The following is an 18327-nucleotide window of genomic DNA, read 5'->3' as shown; positions in this document are numbered from 1 at the left end:
GTCCAAAAACTTCCCCGAACCGCACGGTCATGACCAGTGGGTCCGGAACAATCCTGAGTTATCCTAAACATCATCCGTTCTTTGTTTAGACCACCCGAAGCCGTCCGATAAAAATCTAGGGGCTAATCCCCTCTCATATTAGCCACCTACTATATATAGTGGGCAGCCCCTAACCAAATCAGACCAAACCCTAAATTTTAGGGAGGTGTCCCATCCATCAATCCCCATGCCGCCGCCACCTTCTCCACCTTCCTCGTTTTCCCCTCCGATCCATCCACCCACCTCGTTCTGCCAGCCGTGCTGCCTCCTCTACTTCACGAGCGCCACCGCAGCAACAGATGCAGGTCCCCTGCCTCGTCCCCTTGCACCGCCGCCACCCGGTCTCGATCCACCTCGGGATCCCCCTTCTCCTCGTTTTCCTCCACCCACCAACCAGCGCCCGAGCCCGAGCTCCTTCGGTCGGAGCCACCAAGAGATCCCTGCTGCCCCGACCGAGAGCGAGCTTCTCCCGTTTGCTCCTCTCTCCATGGCGCCGTCGCCGCCGGCGAACCCAGCCACCCCGAGCGCCGCCCTCATGCTCGAGCTCCTCCAGGCGACCCCGCGACCTCTCCTCCCCCTCCTGTGTTTTCCCCCCTCTCTCTCTCACGGTGGCCATCTCTCTCTCCTTCACAGGAACGAGCAGGAGCTCGCCAAGCTCCATGGCGCCGCCTCCTCTGCTTCGTCCCGCGCGCACGAGCCCAACGGGAGAGGAGCTCCTCCATGCCGTGTCTGCCTCCCTCCGCCTCGCCAAGTCCCTGAACCGCCAGGTCCGCAGGAGCCAAGCTCGCCAACGGCTTCCTCCAGGTCCGGCCGGACTCCTCCAACCGCGCCCTCCCTGTCGCCAGGAGCTCGCGCCAAGTCCGTCGTCGTCGTTCTGCTTCACGGAGACGAGGACGAGCACGAGCCCTTGCCTCCTGCCGCGTCCGCAGCCTGCCTCCTCTCCAGCGTCGCGCCCAAGTCCCACGTCGCCGGCAGCTGTTCCCGCCGTCCGTCGCCATAAACCTGCTGTTGTCGCCTCTGTTCTTCAGTAACGAGCAGCAGCTCGCTCGTCTCGCCTCGCGTTGACCGCGTTTTCGCCAAGTCCAGCTCCAGGCCCAGCGCGTCTCCAGGCCCAGCTCCAACACTGCACACCCCGGCCCGCCGCTGCACCTACTGGGCCGAGCCCATGGGTGAGCTCCCCCAGCCCCTCCAGATTCGGCCATGCGTGTTTTTTTTCCTGTTGCGTTTTATTCTATTTTCCAGAGACTGCAGTTTTACAGAAAAACCCTCAAAACATCATGCATGTAATAACTCTTTAACAGTGCATCATATGTAAAAACATTAAATATGAGAAGTGCTTAGAATTTTGTCTAGTTTCATAATATGCTGCTTGCATCCATGTTTAAAATGTTGTTTGTTTAATTTTGCTCAAATGCCATGCTAAAATGTTTTATTTCATTACTAAATAACCGTAGCTCCATTTTAAATAAACTTTATATGTAAATGGGGTAGGAAAATGCATAGATTAACATGGTGCACTTTATTTTGCTGTTTAACAACAATAAAATATGGTTTTAGGCAGAACAGTACCAAATCTAAAATATGGACATGAGGATTTTCCGGAATTGTTGTTGATTGTTTCCGGCCTCATTTAACTTGCTTAAATAGTTAGTTTACTTATGCTTCACCCCTTGCCATGTTTAACAACATTTAATATTGTTGGGTACATAAACGAGAGAGAACTAAATAATTGATCTGGTGTTTCGTCAATATGCTCGAGCTCCATTTAATTTGTAGTATTGTTTCTTGCACTTTGCCATGCCATGCCTCATTAAATCGGACATGCATCATACTTGATTGTGCATCATGCCATGTTTATGTGATGATTGTTTACTATGTTGTTTGTTTCTTTCCGGGTTGCTTCTCTCATTAGCTTCGGTTTCGTTCCGGAGTTGTGAGGATTCGTTCGACTACGTCCGCTTGTCATCTTCATGGACTCGTTCTTCTTCCTTGCGGGATTTCAGGCAAGATGACCATACCCTCGAAATCACTTCTATCTTTGCTTGCTAGTTGTCCGTTCTATTGCTATGCCGCACTACCTACCACTTGCTATATCATGCCTCCCATATTGCCATGTCAAGCCTCTAACCATCCTTCCTAGCAAACCGTTGTTTGGCTATGTTACCGCTTTTGCTCAGCCCCTCTTATAGCATTGCTAGTTGCAGGTGAAGTTGAAGCTGGTTCCATGTTGGAACATGGATATATTGGGATATCACAATATCTCTTATTTAATTAATGCATCTATGTACTTGGTAAAGGGTGGAAGGCTCGGCCTTATGCCTGGTGTTTTGTTCCACTCTTGCCGCCCTAGTTTCCGTCATACCGGTGTTATATTCCTTGATTTTGCGTTCCTTACGCGGTTGGGTGATTTATGGGACCCCCTTGACAGTTCGCTTTGAATAAAACTCCTCCAGCAAGGCCCAAACTTGGTTTTACCATTTGCCACCACCTATCCCCTTTTCCCTTGGGTTCTGCAGACTCAAGGGTCATCTTTATTTTAAACCCCCGGGCCAGTGCTCCTCTGAGTGTTGGTCCAACCTGTCAGTCGTCGGTGGCCACCAGGGGCAACTCTGGGCTCGCCTATCGGAAGCTTGGACAATCCGGTGTGCCCTGAGAACGAGATATGTGCAGCTCCTATCAGGATTTGTCGGCACATTCGGGCGGTTTTGCTAGTCTTGTTTTACCATTGTCGAAATGTCTTGTAAACCGGGATTCCGAGACTGATCGGGTCTTCCCGGGAGAAGGAATATCCTTCGTTGACCGTGAGAGCTTATAATGGGCTAAGTTGGGACACCCCTGCAGGGTATAAACTTTCGAGAGCGTGCCCGCGGTTATGTGGCAGATGGGAATTTGTTAATATCCGGTTCTAGAGAACTTGACACTTGACTTGATTAAAATGCATCAACCGCGTGTGTAGCCGTGATGGTCTCTTCTCGGCGGAGTCCGGAAAGTGAACACGGTTTTGGGTTATGTTTGACTAAGTAGGAGTTCAGGATCACTTCTTGATCATTACTAGTTGACGACCGTTCCGTTGCTCCTCTTCTCGCTCTTATTTGCGTATGTTAGCCACCATATATGCTTAGTGCTTGCTGCAGCTCCACCTCACTACCTTCTCCTACCCATAAGCTTAAATAGTCTTGATCTCGCGGGTGTGAGATTGCTGAGTCCTCGTGACTCACAGATACTTCCAAACAGTTGCAGGTGCCGATGATACCAGTGCAGGCGATGCTACCCAACTCAAGTGGGAGTTCGACGAGGACCTTGGTCGTTACTATGTTTCGTTTCCTGATGATCAGTAGTGGAGCCCAGTTGGGACGATCGGGGATCTAGCATTTGGGGTTGTCTTCTTTTCTTTTGGTTCCGTAGTCGGACCTATGTGTGTACTCTGATTGATGTATGATTTATTTATGTATTGTGTGAAGTGGCGATTGTAAGCCAACTCTTTATCCCATTCTTGTTCATTACATGGGATTGTGTGAAGATGACCCTTCTTGCGACAAAACCACAATGCGGTTATGCCTCTAAGTCGTGCCTCGACACGTGGGAGATATAGCCGCATCGTGGGTGTTACAACTGCGGCCAGGACGGCGCTAGGGCGGGCGGCGGCTGGAGCGGCGAATGGGCCCCAGCGATCGCCGCGGGTACCGAGTACCAGGGCAGGTGCAGGAGCGGCGGGGGCCCGCCAGTGTAGCCCGCCTGGAACGGCAGCAGGGGCGTCCCGCTCGGGCCCGACGCGTTCTGGATCGGCCAGTGCGTCGCCGGGTGGCTGTAGGCGGGGGGCGCAGCCGGCGGGGTGGTGTGCGGGCCGGCCAAGTACAGGGAGATGCCCTGAACGGCCGTCACGAGGTCCCGCAGGGTGCTGGTCATCTCCTCCGGCATGAAGACGGAGGTTGTTGGCGGCGCGGAAGTGACGGGGGCCGGCGGCACGGAGGTGATCGGGGCCGGCGGCGTTGGGGACCCGACAGTGGTCATCGGGGCGGTGGTGATGATGGGCAGCGGCGACGTGGGTGTTGATGATGACATGATCGAACCCGAGTCTCTGGATACCAAATTGGTAGAACCAGGGATCCTACCGGACCTGCTCCGTAGGTTGTAGGGCAAGGATGGAGCGGAGCGCGGCGATGAGCGGGCGTGCCGGCGACTGGGCGCCGTCGCGTGGGAGGAGGATGGCGGCGGCAGCTAGGGTTGGAGGCGGCTAGGGTTCCGGCTCCTCTGGGAGCCGGGCAATAGGGATAATAATATTCGTATTGCTTAATTCCAAAAAGAGTCTTACAGCCTATATTTATAACCTAAATAACTTGCATAAGAATTAACCTAAGATAACTTGCATAAGAATTAACCTAAGATAACTTGTGGGCTAAGATTGCCCGGTGGGCCTAGCTAAGCTGGCCATAACACCACTACACATGCGCGAGGTTGAACCGCTTGGAACCAACGGAGACCTCCAAGCCTCCGAGGAGAGGTGAGACAGAGACGATGGGACAAGGACTCCAAGATGGTGCCTCCTAGAAGAGAACGACCACTGATAGCCGCCATCATCCGATCCCAAAGATCGAGTTTTCACCCGAAGCAGCTCGAAGGAGTAAGGGCACCGCGATGGAGCCTTCATGAAGGATACGGTGTCCGCCGCCGCCGCCGTAGGCCAATACAAGATTGGGCAAGTGATGTACCCCGGCATGCCCACCCCTCCGACGCATCCTAGCACCGCCAACCACCAGCAACCACCCACTCACGTGGCCATGGCCGCTCGCCCGCACCCGAGGCGCAGGTTCTGCCCACGAACGCCGCGCCTCCCGCCACCAAGGCCGCCGCCCAGCATCCAGACACCCCAAGACCATCCAAAGAGATCAACTTTGAGCCACACGGACACCCCCGACCGACGAAGCGTAGCATACGCCCCGCCTTTGAACGTCATCAGAGCTGCGACAACCCGCACACGGACGGGGAAAGGGGGAGGTGGGGGAGCGGACGCATCCGGATCGACACACCCCTGTGCCAGTGACGGGTGGCCCAAGCACATCGGCGCAGCCCATCCCTCCAGCCAACCTCCCCACCGGACACACCCCTATGCCGCCCCACCGCAGCGGCCGATGCAGACCCGCGCAAAGCCACCGACGCAGATCCGACCACCGGAAAGGAGGATCCCCACGGACCACCGCCAGTCAGCAAGAATACTCACCAGGGAGCCCATCTGCACTACCGTCGTCGTCCAGCCGGCGGAACGCTTGGAGCCTGGCCAACACACCCACCAACCACCGCCGCTGCGCCTCCTCCACCACCACCAGCCGCGGCCATAGCAGGGGTGGACGCCCGCAGCTCGCGCTGCCCTCAGCCCGCGCCGCCTGGGCCCAGAGCTGGCCGTCCGACGCCGCTGGAACCCACCGCGCACCACCACCGCTGCAGCCCCTTCACACCGCCGCCCACAGCCGGGTAAACCGAAAGGTACTACATTATAACCTTGCTTTTTCTGAAAAAGAAAAACATTATCAAACTATGAATCACATTACATTACACAAATAGGGAGGTCCCATGACTATGTCTCATTATGGTCCAAGTATATGTCTTCCATTTGTTTAGTCTTATCATTTTGCCTATTTGAGTCACAAATACCGTGTATCCATCCATCAGTCTAGTACAAAATGTTACCTAAGAACTATGTACTGTAAGTCCGTACCAGAATGAAATTATCGAACAAATGTGGCACAACCAAACAAAATTCTGTTATAGTCGAATTGTACATGCGTTAACAAGTGGCTCAGTACCTTCTAGTATGCCCAGAGTACTATGCAAGAAGTATACCTTATAATGCTATCATTATAATTTACTTTGCCAAATGTGAAATTCGTCTGTATTTATTTGGAACCCACTAGAGTTTCCAAATACTTCTCCACATTGTCCAAGCCACACAGCTCCTTCACCACAGGCATGATTGCCGGAACTTCCAACTCAAAGAACGAAGGTGAAGACGATCCAGACCCACAACAGTGGAGTTCCTTCCTTGCTGCGGCAATTGCATCCCTTGTTGCGCAGTGAACTGAAGCTGCAAGGAGCAAAGGCGGCTCCCCAGATGCTGTGACAAACACCAAGTCAACAAGGCAAAAAATAAATAAATCATAAACGATCTCTACCAGATGTTCTAAATTATTGTTTTTTATTTTTTAACTTATTACCATCTTATCCCTGCTAGGAGCCTAGAAAGCAAAATACAACTATCCGTTTGTTATATGCCCATAGATGTCAAAACAGGGGAGAAACTGAATACCTTTTGAAGACAGCACTCTCTTCTTGTGAAATCCACTGTTGCGCAGCTCAACATTAAACTGTTTAGGGATGGTGTCCACGGTTGGGATCTTGTATGTCCAAGTCCCGTCCGAGACAACCAGCCCGTCCGTATTGGTCACATATTCCTCACTCATGAAATAACCAATTCCCTGAACAAAGGCCCCTTCCACCTGAAGTGCCATAATAGGACAGCAACAAAAGATATTAAAACACCATTAATGCAAATCAACATCAAAATGAAATGGGTTTCTATGTCCATCTCTGTGGACTTAAAGAAATGAACAATCAATGCACTAGACAGTAAACCAATACTAGAAGATAGCATAAAACACAAATAATGTAGGTCTGTAGCATCCCATGAAACTACATTGTAATTAATTGATGACCTGCTATCTGAAATGACTCGAAGATGCATCTTTGGAAAGTTAACAAATATAGACAGGTTAGAGTAGAGTGAGACAAATTATACCCACCTGCCCCATGTCCACAGCAGGATTTAAGCTCTGGCCACAGTCATATATAAGATCACTGCGCAAAACTGTAGTTGCTCCCGTGAGAAGATCAATCTCTACCTGTAAATACCCACTATGAATATCTTAATGTATGTAAAGGCGTGTGTAGGAATCATAATAAGGACTTGCAATTTGTAGAAATTATCAAGTAGTACTTTCTTCGGATTCCGATCCAGAGTATGTTCCCATTCACTTGTTAAGGAAATGGCTATCAAGAACGAATTAACCCTTTATCCATTTTTTCTTTTTAAATACCCCCTCCCTGGGGAAAGAAGAATAGTAAAAAAGATATGGAGTGCACTAGAATTTTTTTTCACTATTTCCTTTATCCATATTCATGCAGAATTGCTCATGAACTAATACCCAACTCTTTCCATTTATTTATTTCAAATTTGTACATCTATAGCAGCAGTTTACTAGCATATCTGAAACTAAAGTAAACCATGGAGTAAGGATACCTCACTAGCAGCAGCTCCGTAGTTTAGGTATGAACCAGAAGCCCCAGGAATGTAATATTCTCTTGCTGACAAATCCATACCAGCCATTTTTGCCTGCATAACGGAACATCGCAATACCTTAAGGTCATTGACTACATTACTGAGTAATGTAATAGGGCACACATAACTATAGAAGCCAATGATGCACAAATTTCTACGGACGAATAATTTTTGAGAGAATAACACAATAACATCCTGATAATAGTTGCTATTAACTGAAGTTATCATCTTATCAATACCTGTGAAATTAGTCCATCCCATGAAACTTTGCCATGCTTTTCTTGCAATTGCTCCTTGAGTGATTTCAGCCTGTCAACCATGATATTGCAGGCAAGTCGAACTGCTTCACAGCTGCATTCTGATGTGGTACTCCCTGTGGTCCACCCTCCCTGTACCACACTTAACGTGTCTGCTTGAATAACTCTTACTCTTTCCAACAGGTCTTGGCTTCGATCAGCCCACAACTGTCCAAGACCAAATGCTGCCATCTGCTTCACTTTTGTCCAAAGCCCCTGGCCTAACTCAATGCCTCCAACTTCAACAACAATGGATCCATCGTTAAGAATAGACACCTTTCCAGGTGTCGGTCGAGATAACACTTTATGCACTATCGGAACAAAAGAAAGTCCCCTCTTTTTCCACTGGCTGGTTTTGTTAAAGGTCTGGATTATTTCTGAACGATATTGGTAATTTGCTGATGCAGTCAACTGATTACAGATAGAGGGAAGTGTATACCCCAAGGCATTTTCCAGGCACTCACTGTGAAACAAAGCAAGGCTCTCCACTGTGTGAATATTTCTCTGCCTTACCAAATTAGCATCAGTAGAGAGAACTGACGCCACATGCTCAATAATAGCTTCAGCAACATAAGAACCTTGCACTTCTCCAGGGCCCCGCATTGCAGACCGTGTTGAAATGTTTGTTTTGCAAATCTTTGCATCATATGAAAAGGCACCCCAATTATATTTCTTCAGTGCCTCTATGAAATTATGAGGAATAATTGGGCTAATATCCATGGTCATTCCTGCATTTATGAACAAATCTACATGCAATCCTGTGACCTTCCCATCTGATTTGAATCCTATCGAATAGCATATTTTCATAGGATGCCGACCTCCAGTCATTATCATGTCAGTCTTGCGATCAAGATACATTCGAACAGGACGACGCAACTTAAATGCTGCAAGTGCACAGGCCGTCGCCACCTATAATTAACATACATATAATAAGTGTTCTGTTCTTTATGCTAACTCAATAAACTGTTAAACAAAACTGCAGATTAAAAGGCTCGTGAAGCACCGAACTTAACAATGTTTAAATGAGTATGTTCTTCAAGTTTTTAGCACTTTAGCAGCAAGACTGCAGCCACCCCTGCCTCTAGGGATGAAAACGGAGCGGAAACAGATGGAACTGAGTGCTATCATATTTGTTTTCATATTTTTTTGCAGAAGCGGAAACAAATACAGAAACTCCGGAAATGAAAACGGAAACAGATACTACCGGAAACAGAAATAGAGCGAATACAGAGCGGACACGGAAACAAAAGTGGACGTTGGCCGGAACTTAAAAACCCCTTGAATCATATGAAAATAAACAAATTTAATGAATTGGTGACATGGCTAGAAAATAATATGATTATGTTAGCAACTTAGCATAGTATTGCAGTAGTATTGGACAATTGCGCATGGATATAGTTGAGCACGGGTGTGGTAGTAGAAGTTGGGATTCAAATGATCCATTCTTCTTATTGTGTCATTGTGTGTTGTTTGGTGGTTGGGCTACAAAGTAGCCATAAGCCTATAGTAAAAACAGAAATTCCATATTCATGGAAACGGAAAGTTTCGTTTCCATGTCTATTCCACCGGAAAACACTGTTCCATTTTTTGTTTTCATTTCCGTATAAAAAATTCCATTTCCACTTCCGTTTTGCAAATTTCCATTTCCGTTTTCATATTTCCTCTCCATTTTCATTTTTCTTCCGGAAAAGCGGAAAGTTTCCACTCCATTTTCATCCCTACCTGCCTCCTCCTATATGTAGCACTTGAAAACTTCACATGAAGTATGTCATTAAGAAAATGGCTAGATCAGAGTGAATCTTGTTAAAAGAGACAATTCGGCTTCAATATTCAGTGTAACAATGTCACAAGGGGAAACAATACGCTTTTAGTTGTGTTACAGCTGAAGCAATCTGTATGTTATGCTTATAAGGTGAAGGTATGTGCAGATGTTCTATATTCTTATTTGGGTGCGAGGGTACTCAAAATTTCAGGATCACAGCGTCTGCATTTTAAAGCACAACTGATAGTTGGTAAACACAGCAGAGTTGAACATGCAACAGCACTTAGCTGATTTACCATTTGTACTTCACAGGAAGTGTTAAGCATAATCTGACAAAAATAAGACATGGTCTGCAGCATTTCAAAAGCTGTAAGAAATGATGGTATCGAACTTACTGGTAATGATCTAACAGCTTTCCCTCCGAAGCCACCACCAACTCTTCTAGTGATAACACGAACACTGTGACAAGGTAAACCGAGGCATGTTGCAATGTTATTTTGTGCTGCCTCAGGGCACTGACTTGAGCTATACACTACCATGCAATTATCCTCATCAGGTATGGCTAGAGCAGTTTGTGTTTCCATGTAAAAGTAATACTGTGAGTTAAGCTTCACCTGCACCAAGTGTTTGTAGCACAATGCGACAATATCAAAGATATATAAAGAATAACCGAATCTTATAAAAAGATACTCCCTCCGATCCAAAAAAAAGTGTCGTGGTTTTAGTGCAAATTTGAACTAAAACCAGGACACTTTTTTTTGGATCAGAGGGAGTACATAAGAAAGGACTAACCACCTTTGTTCAATAATTGTGGGGGTCGAGATTGAAAGGTTAGACAAGGAAACAACTCACAAGTAGGGAGACACAAATCAGAGGAAAAGGGAACATAAAAGGGAGGCACACTTGCAACATCCATTTAATGTAAACTACTGTAGGGGCACTAAGGGTGATTCAGCGTTGCAGCAATAAATAATCTTTACTATATCTTTTACTATTAAAGGGGAGTTGGTGTCTGTATATAGGTTGGTGAAGCCTCCCCTTTGTCTTGGTTTATTCCCCACCGATCCCCCTTCCACCGATTCCCCCCTTACTGATAGTCTTGTCATTTTCCATGCACACCGATTTGTTTCCTTATCCATACCCCAGAGACGTTTCCGTTTTTACCATGCTTCCTTTTTTTACAGTGGTTACCGTGTTTCCTTTGGTAAGTGTTCCCTCTTAACATTTGTCTTCGTATGTCTCCCATCCACCCCCCCCCCCCCCCCCCCCGGCATGTCTCTGCTGAGAATAAACCAGGATGCGATCCAATATTTCCACGTCTCTAAAAAAAAGCTATTTCCTCTTCCTACCCACAACTCCCACTTTATGCATGCTGATCGGGAACATCCTCATTGTCTGTTTAGGCCTTGCACAATGCAAGGTGCTTAGTAAAATAAATCGAGTTTTTCTCAAGCATCAGTGCTTATCTCTACAGGAGGGGTGCCTAATTAAGCGTCTACCCTCTACAAATAAGCACCGGTACTCAAGAAAAACTGGTTTATTTTTCTAAGCACCTTGCATTGTACAAGGCCTTACAGACCACCATGCCGGCAGACCTGCATGAGGTTTCGCAACCCAGCAGTTACCTCGGAAGCTGGGGGATCTCACCACTGCCACGGCCACCACGGGTAGCAGCGACACACGGGAGGCGTGGCCACGGCTTGAGCGGCAGCGCAGGGGGTACGCGCACGAGGCGGGAAACCTGTGGCATCCATACACCTACGAGGTACAACTGCTGAACCCCGAGCGCTGGCGGCAAAGCGCAAGGCGGGCCAGGGCACGTGCCGAGGTCACGTGCGTCGCCAACGAGGAGCACAAGGCCGCGTAGCTTCCGCCGCACAGATCAGGTCTGCCAAGCGCCGAGCCTTCAAGCTCTGTTTCCGCCAGACTGTCGTTGAAGCTGTATATGCTGATAATCTTAGGCAAGCTTTCATCAGGTACTTGTATGAAACAACCCTTTGTAATCAATGGTGATTGTGCATATTTAATAGCTATTCCGTAGCAATGCACAAGTACTTAAATACTCTCTCGATTCACTATTATAAGATGTTCTAACTTTTTCTAAATCGGATGCATGTAGACATGTTTCAGTGTGTTTGTTCACTCATTTCAGTCCATATGTAGTCCATATTGAAATATCCAGAACATCTTATAATAGTGAACAGGTGTAGTAAATATCAAATTACGAGTTCATCACTCTTCATGGGCCAAACACCTACCAGTCTGCCACAGAACCATCTCATATAACACGTACATGCGACCAATGAATACTAATGTTAGCCCAAGCTGAAACTCTTTACCTGACATAAGAATCAGTTCATCCACAGACTTTGGATGGGTATCAAGAAGATTCAACTTAGCATTAAAAATTATATGAGGTGTACCTCAGCTGAGTAGATCTTCTGATCGGCTTCTTCCATCCCTTTGGAAAAATCACCAATATTTTGCGGAAGAAGAAATGGTGGGGTTTCAAAATAACTGCATCTTCTAACTGCCTCCTCTATCGATAAAACTGGGCTATCCAAAGTTTCTGTGCTGTAGGTGACTACAGCTCGTTTGGCAGCTATATTGGCAAAATTTCGTGTTTCTGCAACCTAAAAATGCTAAAATCTTCAGTAATAGCTGGATTTAACGTTAACTCATGTTGTCAGAAATATAAACTTCACTAAAGGATAATTATTTTTTCTTTTTGTTGAAAACTGTTGCAGATTTCTTCAAATCCAAACCATCAGAGCAAAAGCCATACCACGATACCAAGAGGTTCCCCAGCACACTGAGTAAGTGGATCGCCAAACAGAGGTTCAGGTCCAAATATAGTGTTGGCCCCAAAATTGACACCCCCCTTTGGAATATCCTTAACAGTGATAACTGCCACAGTTTTCAGCTGCTCGAGAGAAGGGTCAAGCTCTATGCTATTCACATGAGCTAAAGGCTTTGTACTATATACAAATGCTCCATAAAGGCAGCCCTCTGGAGAAGGGATGTCATCCACATATACAGCCTCACCTATACATAATGTTTCTGTTATCAGCACTACAGTATACTTTATGCAAGATCGGAGTATGTAACTTCCACTGATTAAAATAGACACATAAATAAACTTGAAAGAAATGTTAAGAAAGGAATCATCAATGTATAGATAAGATGGAAGAAAGGAAGATAAACCATGTCACTAAACAACACTAGCAAGAAAAACAACATGCTGCATAAAACAACTGCTAAGTTATCTATATAAATAGGGAAAGGTATATTTTTTGTCCCTAAACTCTCTCGAAAGTATAGAAATGGCCCCTCAACTCCAAAACCGGCAAACCTTAGTCCCTCAACTCTTCAAACCGGAATAGTTTAGTCCCTTCATGCGCCAAAAGCGGTTTGCATGCTGACACCGCATGGTTTTGACCCGTCACCTGTGTGGCAATCTTCTTCCTTCCCATTTTAACTCAGTTGGGCATGAGCAACAGGAGACTGAGGTAGGCATGGATCTTGTGTGGCTCGTGGCATCAGGAACATGTGCATACAAAGCTAGCACATACAGAACAATGCCAATGCCACTCACTCGGGCAGCTTTGCTAGAGCGAGCCGTTCAACACTAGGCCAATTTTTTAAATTTTTTTGACAAGTCGACGAATTGCATCGGCACAAGCAAGACGAGCCTGGCCAACATAACCGGTGGCGAACCACAATGACAGCCAGTGGCCATGAGCGAGCGGCGAAGCTGCGGCACCATGCTGCAGGCGCGTGCAAGTGCAAGTGGGCTCTCCCCTCCGTGACGCGCATGAACACAACCGCGCGCAACACATGCCTCAACATTGCGACATCAGGATCTCAATCCTGCTGGCGCGCTCGTGCCTCGTCGAGTTCGACCGTGATAGCGCTTGACATCCTCGCTTTGTCGTTGTCGTCCGCGCTGAAAACTACTCGGCGGAACGGCCTGCGCTAGCAGGGATGCCCAGGACGGGTGCACGAGGCAGAGGCGTGCTGCGACAGGGGCACTCCGTGCCGCTGAGCCAGACTCCGGTGACCACCGCGTCGGCGTCCCAAAGGGAGGAGAAGACATGCACCTGGCATCGCCATGGACCATGATGCCACCCGAGGGACCTCCCGCAGTGACGCCAAGACGGTGCGATTGCCCCCAGCTCCGAGCATGGAAACCACGTGTGCTGGAGGAGGAAGAGCGCCAGACGACCTGGGGCAACGCATGTTTGTGATACAGGCTCAGGGCGACGCGGAGACATCATCGGCGCCGTGGCCAGCAATGACGGAGGCATACCATGAGCACCAGGATGGCAACACGAGCAGCACTTCGCCGTGTTAGGAGCTCGCCTACGTCAAGGCCAATCTGCCGCGTGTTTCCCTGCTGCTAGCGAGCCTCGTAGTGCCACAGCTCCCCGGCTGTCTGCACCCTTTGCGTGCACCGCCGTGAACCACACAAGCTCCACATCTACCTCCTTCTCCTATTGCTCAGTGTGCGCTCACTGCTCGACAAAATGTCCAGCTGAGTTACAATGAGAAGGAAGAAGAAGACTGCCACATAGGTGACGACCGGTCAAAGCCATGCCAAGTCAGCATGAAAACCGCTTTTGCGTGTGAAGGGACTAATCCGGTTTGAGAAGTTAAGGGGCTAATATTTGCCTGTTTTAGAGTTGGGGGACCATTTTATATACTTTCGAGAGAATTCATGGACGAAAAATATACTTTTCCCTTACCTAAGTTCAAGATTACCAATGGCTACAACAAGAAATATGTGAAGCTCGTACCAGAGGCTTGGAGTTCTGCTCCAACTTTCTTGGCTGGTATGCCAACTGGGAGATAATCTTTACCGATTTCAACTATCTGCTTGCAAGATTCAAGTATGTGGTCATTGCTATGCAGACCAGATTTCACACCATTGGTCTCCTTAAGTGACAAGTCAATATCTGCACTGGGTGGACAATTTGGATTTCCATTGGTATCAGAAGCAGCATGGCCATTTAGACGAGCTGATCTTGCAGGCTTCACATTTCGTTTGGTCATCGGGTAAAGAAAAGTAAACAGAAAGGCAACTGCCAAGCTTGATCTGTAAGCAGAATGTGTTGTGCCTTCTTTTGGAACAATGCTTTTCTTAAGAACGTTGCATGCTTCAAGCAGGACTGATGCACTAATGGGTTTACCAACTAAGTACTTCTCAACGTCTCTAGCCCTGATAGCATGTCGGGTTCCAAATGCACCAAAAGCTAAATGTAGTTTTTCCAGTATTAAGCTTCCTGAACTTTCATCAGAGGAGATTTGAGCAAAGAAAGCGCAGTTAAGGTAAGCAACTGCATTTCCAAGAGGGCGCGGAGCAGCTCGGTATGTCTCAAATAGCAGTGAACTTTCTGTCTTATCTCCTGTCATATTTACAGCCCCAGCACTTGATGAGACATTCTCAGGAGTACAACGAGGAAGAGAAATGCTTAAGAGTAGTGCCTTGTAATCACACGGTGGCATTTCCAGGAACTCATCCAACGTGACATTCAATTTTCCTGATGATACCTGGATGCACACTGACGAACCAGCAGCAAGAAGAATAGTTGCAATATCAGAGGGAAATTCGTCCCTTTGCGCCATCACCAAATTTCCACCCAAGGTTGCCGTGTTCCGAACATAATAAGAGGACACCTTTTCCATGTGATCAGCAATCTTACCAAAGATGACATCCTTGCAGTCATCACCTTCTCGTCTTAAAATCTCAATAACCCGAGAGATCGATGTTGCAGCTCCAATTTGAACACCCTCGGAATCCTTGGATACTGAATTCAACTCTGGGATGTCTCTCAGGTCAATGTACCTATCATACACCTCTGCCTCCCTGTAAACACCAGAAGAGGTGTTGCCTGCGACCACCTTTGTGCCACTTCCATCGAATGAATCGGAAGCTATCAGCCTGTAGTACTCTTCCACACTCCGAGGTCGATGCCAAGAGCTCTCGCTCCCCACCATTACCGTAGCCGACATACACTTATCAACCCTCAGAGAGGCTATGATCTCAGCCTTGAGAAATTCCGGGAAAGCACCAATGCTCCCCTCCTTGTACGGTGGCAATTTGTCGACATGAGCGTCTCCCTTTTTCCAGAAGGAGTTGAGACCAAGGTCCTCCAAATCGACGTCTGCCGCGAAGCTCTTGCAGGCGTCGGCAATGGGGCGGTACCCCGTGCAGCGGCACAGGTTACCCACGACGGCGCGCTCCGCGTCAGCCGACGTGAGCCTCGAGAACCCCTCCCGCGGAGGCGGACCGGACCCCTTGCCCTCTGCGCCGGCTAGCGCGGCGGCGAGGGACATGCACATCCCGGGCGTGCAGAAGCCGCACTGCGAGGCGTGGAAGCCCGCGAATCGCGCGTGCACGGCGTGGAGCCCGTCGCGGCTGTTCCCGAGCCCCTCGGTGGTGGTGACCGCGCAGTGGTGGAGCCCGTGCACAAGGGCCAGGCACGAGCTCACGGCGGCGTGCGAGACCTGGTCGGCCGCTGCGTCGTACGTGGAGAGCAGCACTACGCACGCGCCGCACCCACCTGCAACCAAGTCCGAATGAAAACCCGCATTAACCTCGAATGGCGACGGCGACGGCAACGGCCTCTGCCTAGGAGGAGAGGTAGGGGGTAAGTGCAAAGTGGTAGTGCGCACCTTCGCCGCAGCCGAGCTTGGGGCCGGTGAAGCGGGTGCGGGTGCGGATGAAGTCGAGGAGGGTGGCGCCCGGGTCGTCGCCACCGCGGAGCTCGAAGCGCTGGCCGTTGACGGCAAAGAGCGCCGCGGACGGCGGCGTCGAGGAAGCCATCGCGCGGAGGCGAAAAGGGGGAGAGATTTGCGTGCCGGAATCCGATTCCCATGTGCTCGATCTCCTTATCTAGTGAGCCTTCCACCCTTCCATGTCGCAGTCTCGTCACTGTCTGCCTCGGCTGCGAGAGCTCGCGAAATTCCAAACAGAGAACAACCGACGGTGACATGCGAGAGCATGTGTCGCCTCCCCCGACCCCGGCGGCGTTGCTGGAGAGACGTGTCGTGGCAGCTGCAGGTGGGGCCAACGAATAGGATGGACGGCGCATGGGGTGGAGTTGTTTGGGATCACTTGATTGACTGAATGAATATTTTATAACTGCAATAACACGTGAGGGACGGCGTCACAGCGAAGACGAAGACGAAGCGGGTGTCCCGGTGCACGCGCGGCGGTTTCGACCATGCTCCGGCCACGTGAAGACGTCCACCTCCGCGACCAATCCCACTTGACAAAAGCCCAAATGTTGGTTCATAGAATAGAAATGTCAAAGAAACGGTCATCGACCCATTGGCTGGACAGCACCCAAGTTCGAGTCCCGGTTCGAACGTGCGGTGTTCACGGAGTTTCTTCTATAAAAAAAGTCAATGAGGGTTAGTCCTTGGAGTGGTCTTATTTTTTAATAGAAATATTATAGAAAGTGAGATGACATGTATCTCAAATTTTATAAAAAAAAAAGACATTGATGTATACTCCCTTCGTTCCAAAATAGATGACTCAACTTTGTACTAATTTAATGTCTTTTTTCTTTAAAACGTGAAGGGTTAATTTCTATCTTACAAAATAAGAATTCATTCCTACAAACCAAAAGGTTTGAGAAGAATTTTTCTTTTGAAAATCCTATCCTATAGAATTCCTAAAACCAAAGGAGATGGTATTCTGCCCGTCAAGTGCCGCAAATCAAAGTGTGGTCTGACTAAGAGCATCTACATCTGGGCGCCCACACCTCCCCCCACCCCACCCCCCGACAAATGGCCTGGTCACTGACCGGCCAAAAAATCCGAACCAAATGTGTCTCTCAAACCGGTCGTCCGGGCTGTCCCGCGCCCCTCAGATCCAGCCCAATTCTAAGGAGGGTTTGCGAAGGCCCACACATGTTCGTCACGCCAGACCGGCTCATCGTGGGCCACCCGGCACATAAATCCCAAATTCGGACGAACTCTAGACCGCAATCCACTCCATCTCTCTCTCTCTCTTTCTTTCTCTCTCTCTCTCTTCGCCTCCTCCTCTTTTCGTCTGTCCCAATTCGACCTATGGCGAGAGGCGGCGGCAGCGCCGCCGACGACGACGTGGAGGAGATCGCCCTTTGCATCACGCTACGCTGGTTGGCCCTTGACCGGGGCAGCAGTGGCGAAAGCTCAGGCTCTGCGCAGGCACCCGTCGCCCAGCTAAGCAGTGCAGGCGACGTCATCGCGTCCGAGTGTACCCCGGTCGCTTTGCACCCATGCAGGTATGTGATGTTTGCTTGAACTACGTCGGTATTTCCCTAAAAAGGAAGGGATGATGCAGCACAGCAACGGTAGGTATTTCACTCAGTGATTAGACCAAGGTTATCGAACCAGTAGGAGAACCACGCAACACTACATGAACATCACCTGCACACAAATAACAAATACTCGCAACCCAACGTATTAAAGGGGTTGTCAATCCCTTTGGGGCAACGGCGCCAGAAATAGGCAAACGGACGTGAGAGAGTTGTAAATATTGATAAATCGAACGCCAAATAAAATAAAGTGCAGCAAGGTATTTTGTATTTTTGGTTTAATAGATCTAAAAATAAAAGCAAAGGAAAATAGATCGCAAAGGCAAATATAATGAAGAAGAGACCCGGGGGCCATAGATTTCATTAGCGGCTTCTCTCGAGAAAAATAGCAAACGGTGGGTGAACAAATTACTGTTGGGCAATTGATAGAACTTCAAATAATCATGACGATATCGAGGCAATGATCATTATATAGGCATCACGTCCAAGATTAGTAGACCGACTCCTGTCTGCATCTACTACTATTACTCCACACATTGACCGCTATCGAGCATGCATCTAGTGTATTAAGTTCATGGAGAAACGGAGTAATGC

The 18327-nt window shown here is 48.5% G+C and overlaps 1 protein-coding gene across 1 annotated transcript; it reads right to left on the bottom strand.

Moving 5' to 3' along the window:
* Nucleotides 1–5621: 5621 nt before the first annotated feature.
* On the bottom strand, nucleotides 5622–16578 carry LOC109758193 (indole-3-acetaldehyde oxidase). Its single transcript, XM_020317037.4, has 10 exons — nucleotides 16103–16578; nucleotides 14224–15990; nucleotides 12213–12472; nucleotides 11851–12060; nucleotides 9823–10041; nucleotides 7609–8574; nucleotides 7331–7423; nucleotides 6834–6932; nucleotides 6341–6530; nucleotides 5622–6148 (listed from the first exon to the last, which is right to left on the bottom strand). Exons 1-10 carry the CDS (start codon nucleotides 16251–16253, stop codon nucleotides 5931–5933), a joined length of 4173 nt encoding a protein of 1390 aa, XP_020172626.1. The 5' UTR covers nucleotides 16254–16578; the 3' UTR covers nucleotides 5622–5930.
* Nucleotides 16579–18327: the final 1749 nt, after the last annotated feature.

The sequence above is a fragment of the Aegilops tauschii genome, chromosome 2 (genome assembly GCF_002575655.3).
Source record: "Aegilops tauschii subsp. strangulata cultivar AL8/78 chromosome 2, Aet v6.0, whole genome shotgun sequence".
Taxonomy (NCBI): Eukaryota; Viridiplantae; Streptophyta; class Magnoliopsida; order Poales; family Poaceae; genus Aegilops; species Aegilops tauschii.
Note: the sequence above shows the minus strand (reverse complement) of the source record. Positions and strands in the feature narration are given on the sequence as shown.

Coding starts and splice junctions, on each gene's coding strand:
- LOC109758193 (XM_020317037.4), bottom strand. CDS start 16,253: ATGGCTTCCTCGACGCCGCCGTCCGCGGCGCTCTTTGCCGTCAACGGC. Junction 8,575..9,822: donor AAGCTGTTAGATCATTACCA/GTAAGTTCGATA, acceptor TGTTAATTATAG/GTGGCGACGGCCTGTGCACT. Junction 7,424..7,608: donor GGGATGGACTAATTTCACAG/GTATTGATAAGA, acceptor TCCGTTATGCAG/GCAAAAATGGCTGGTATGGA.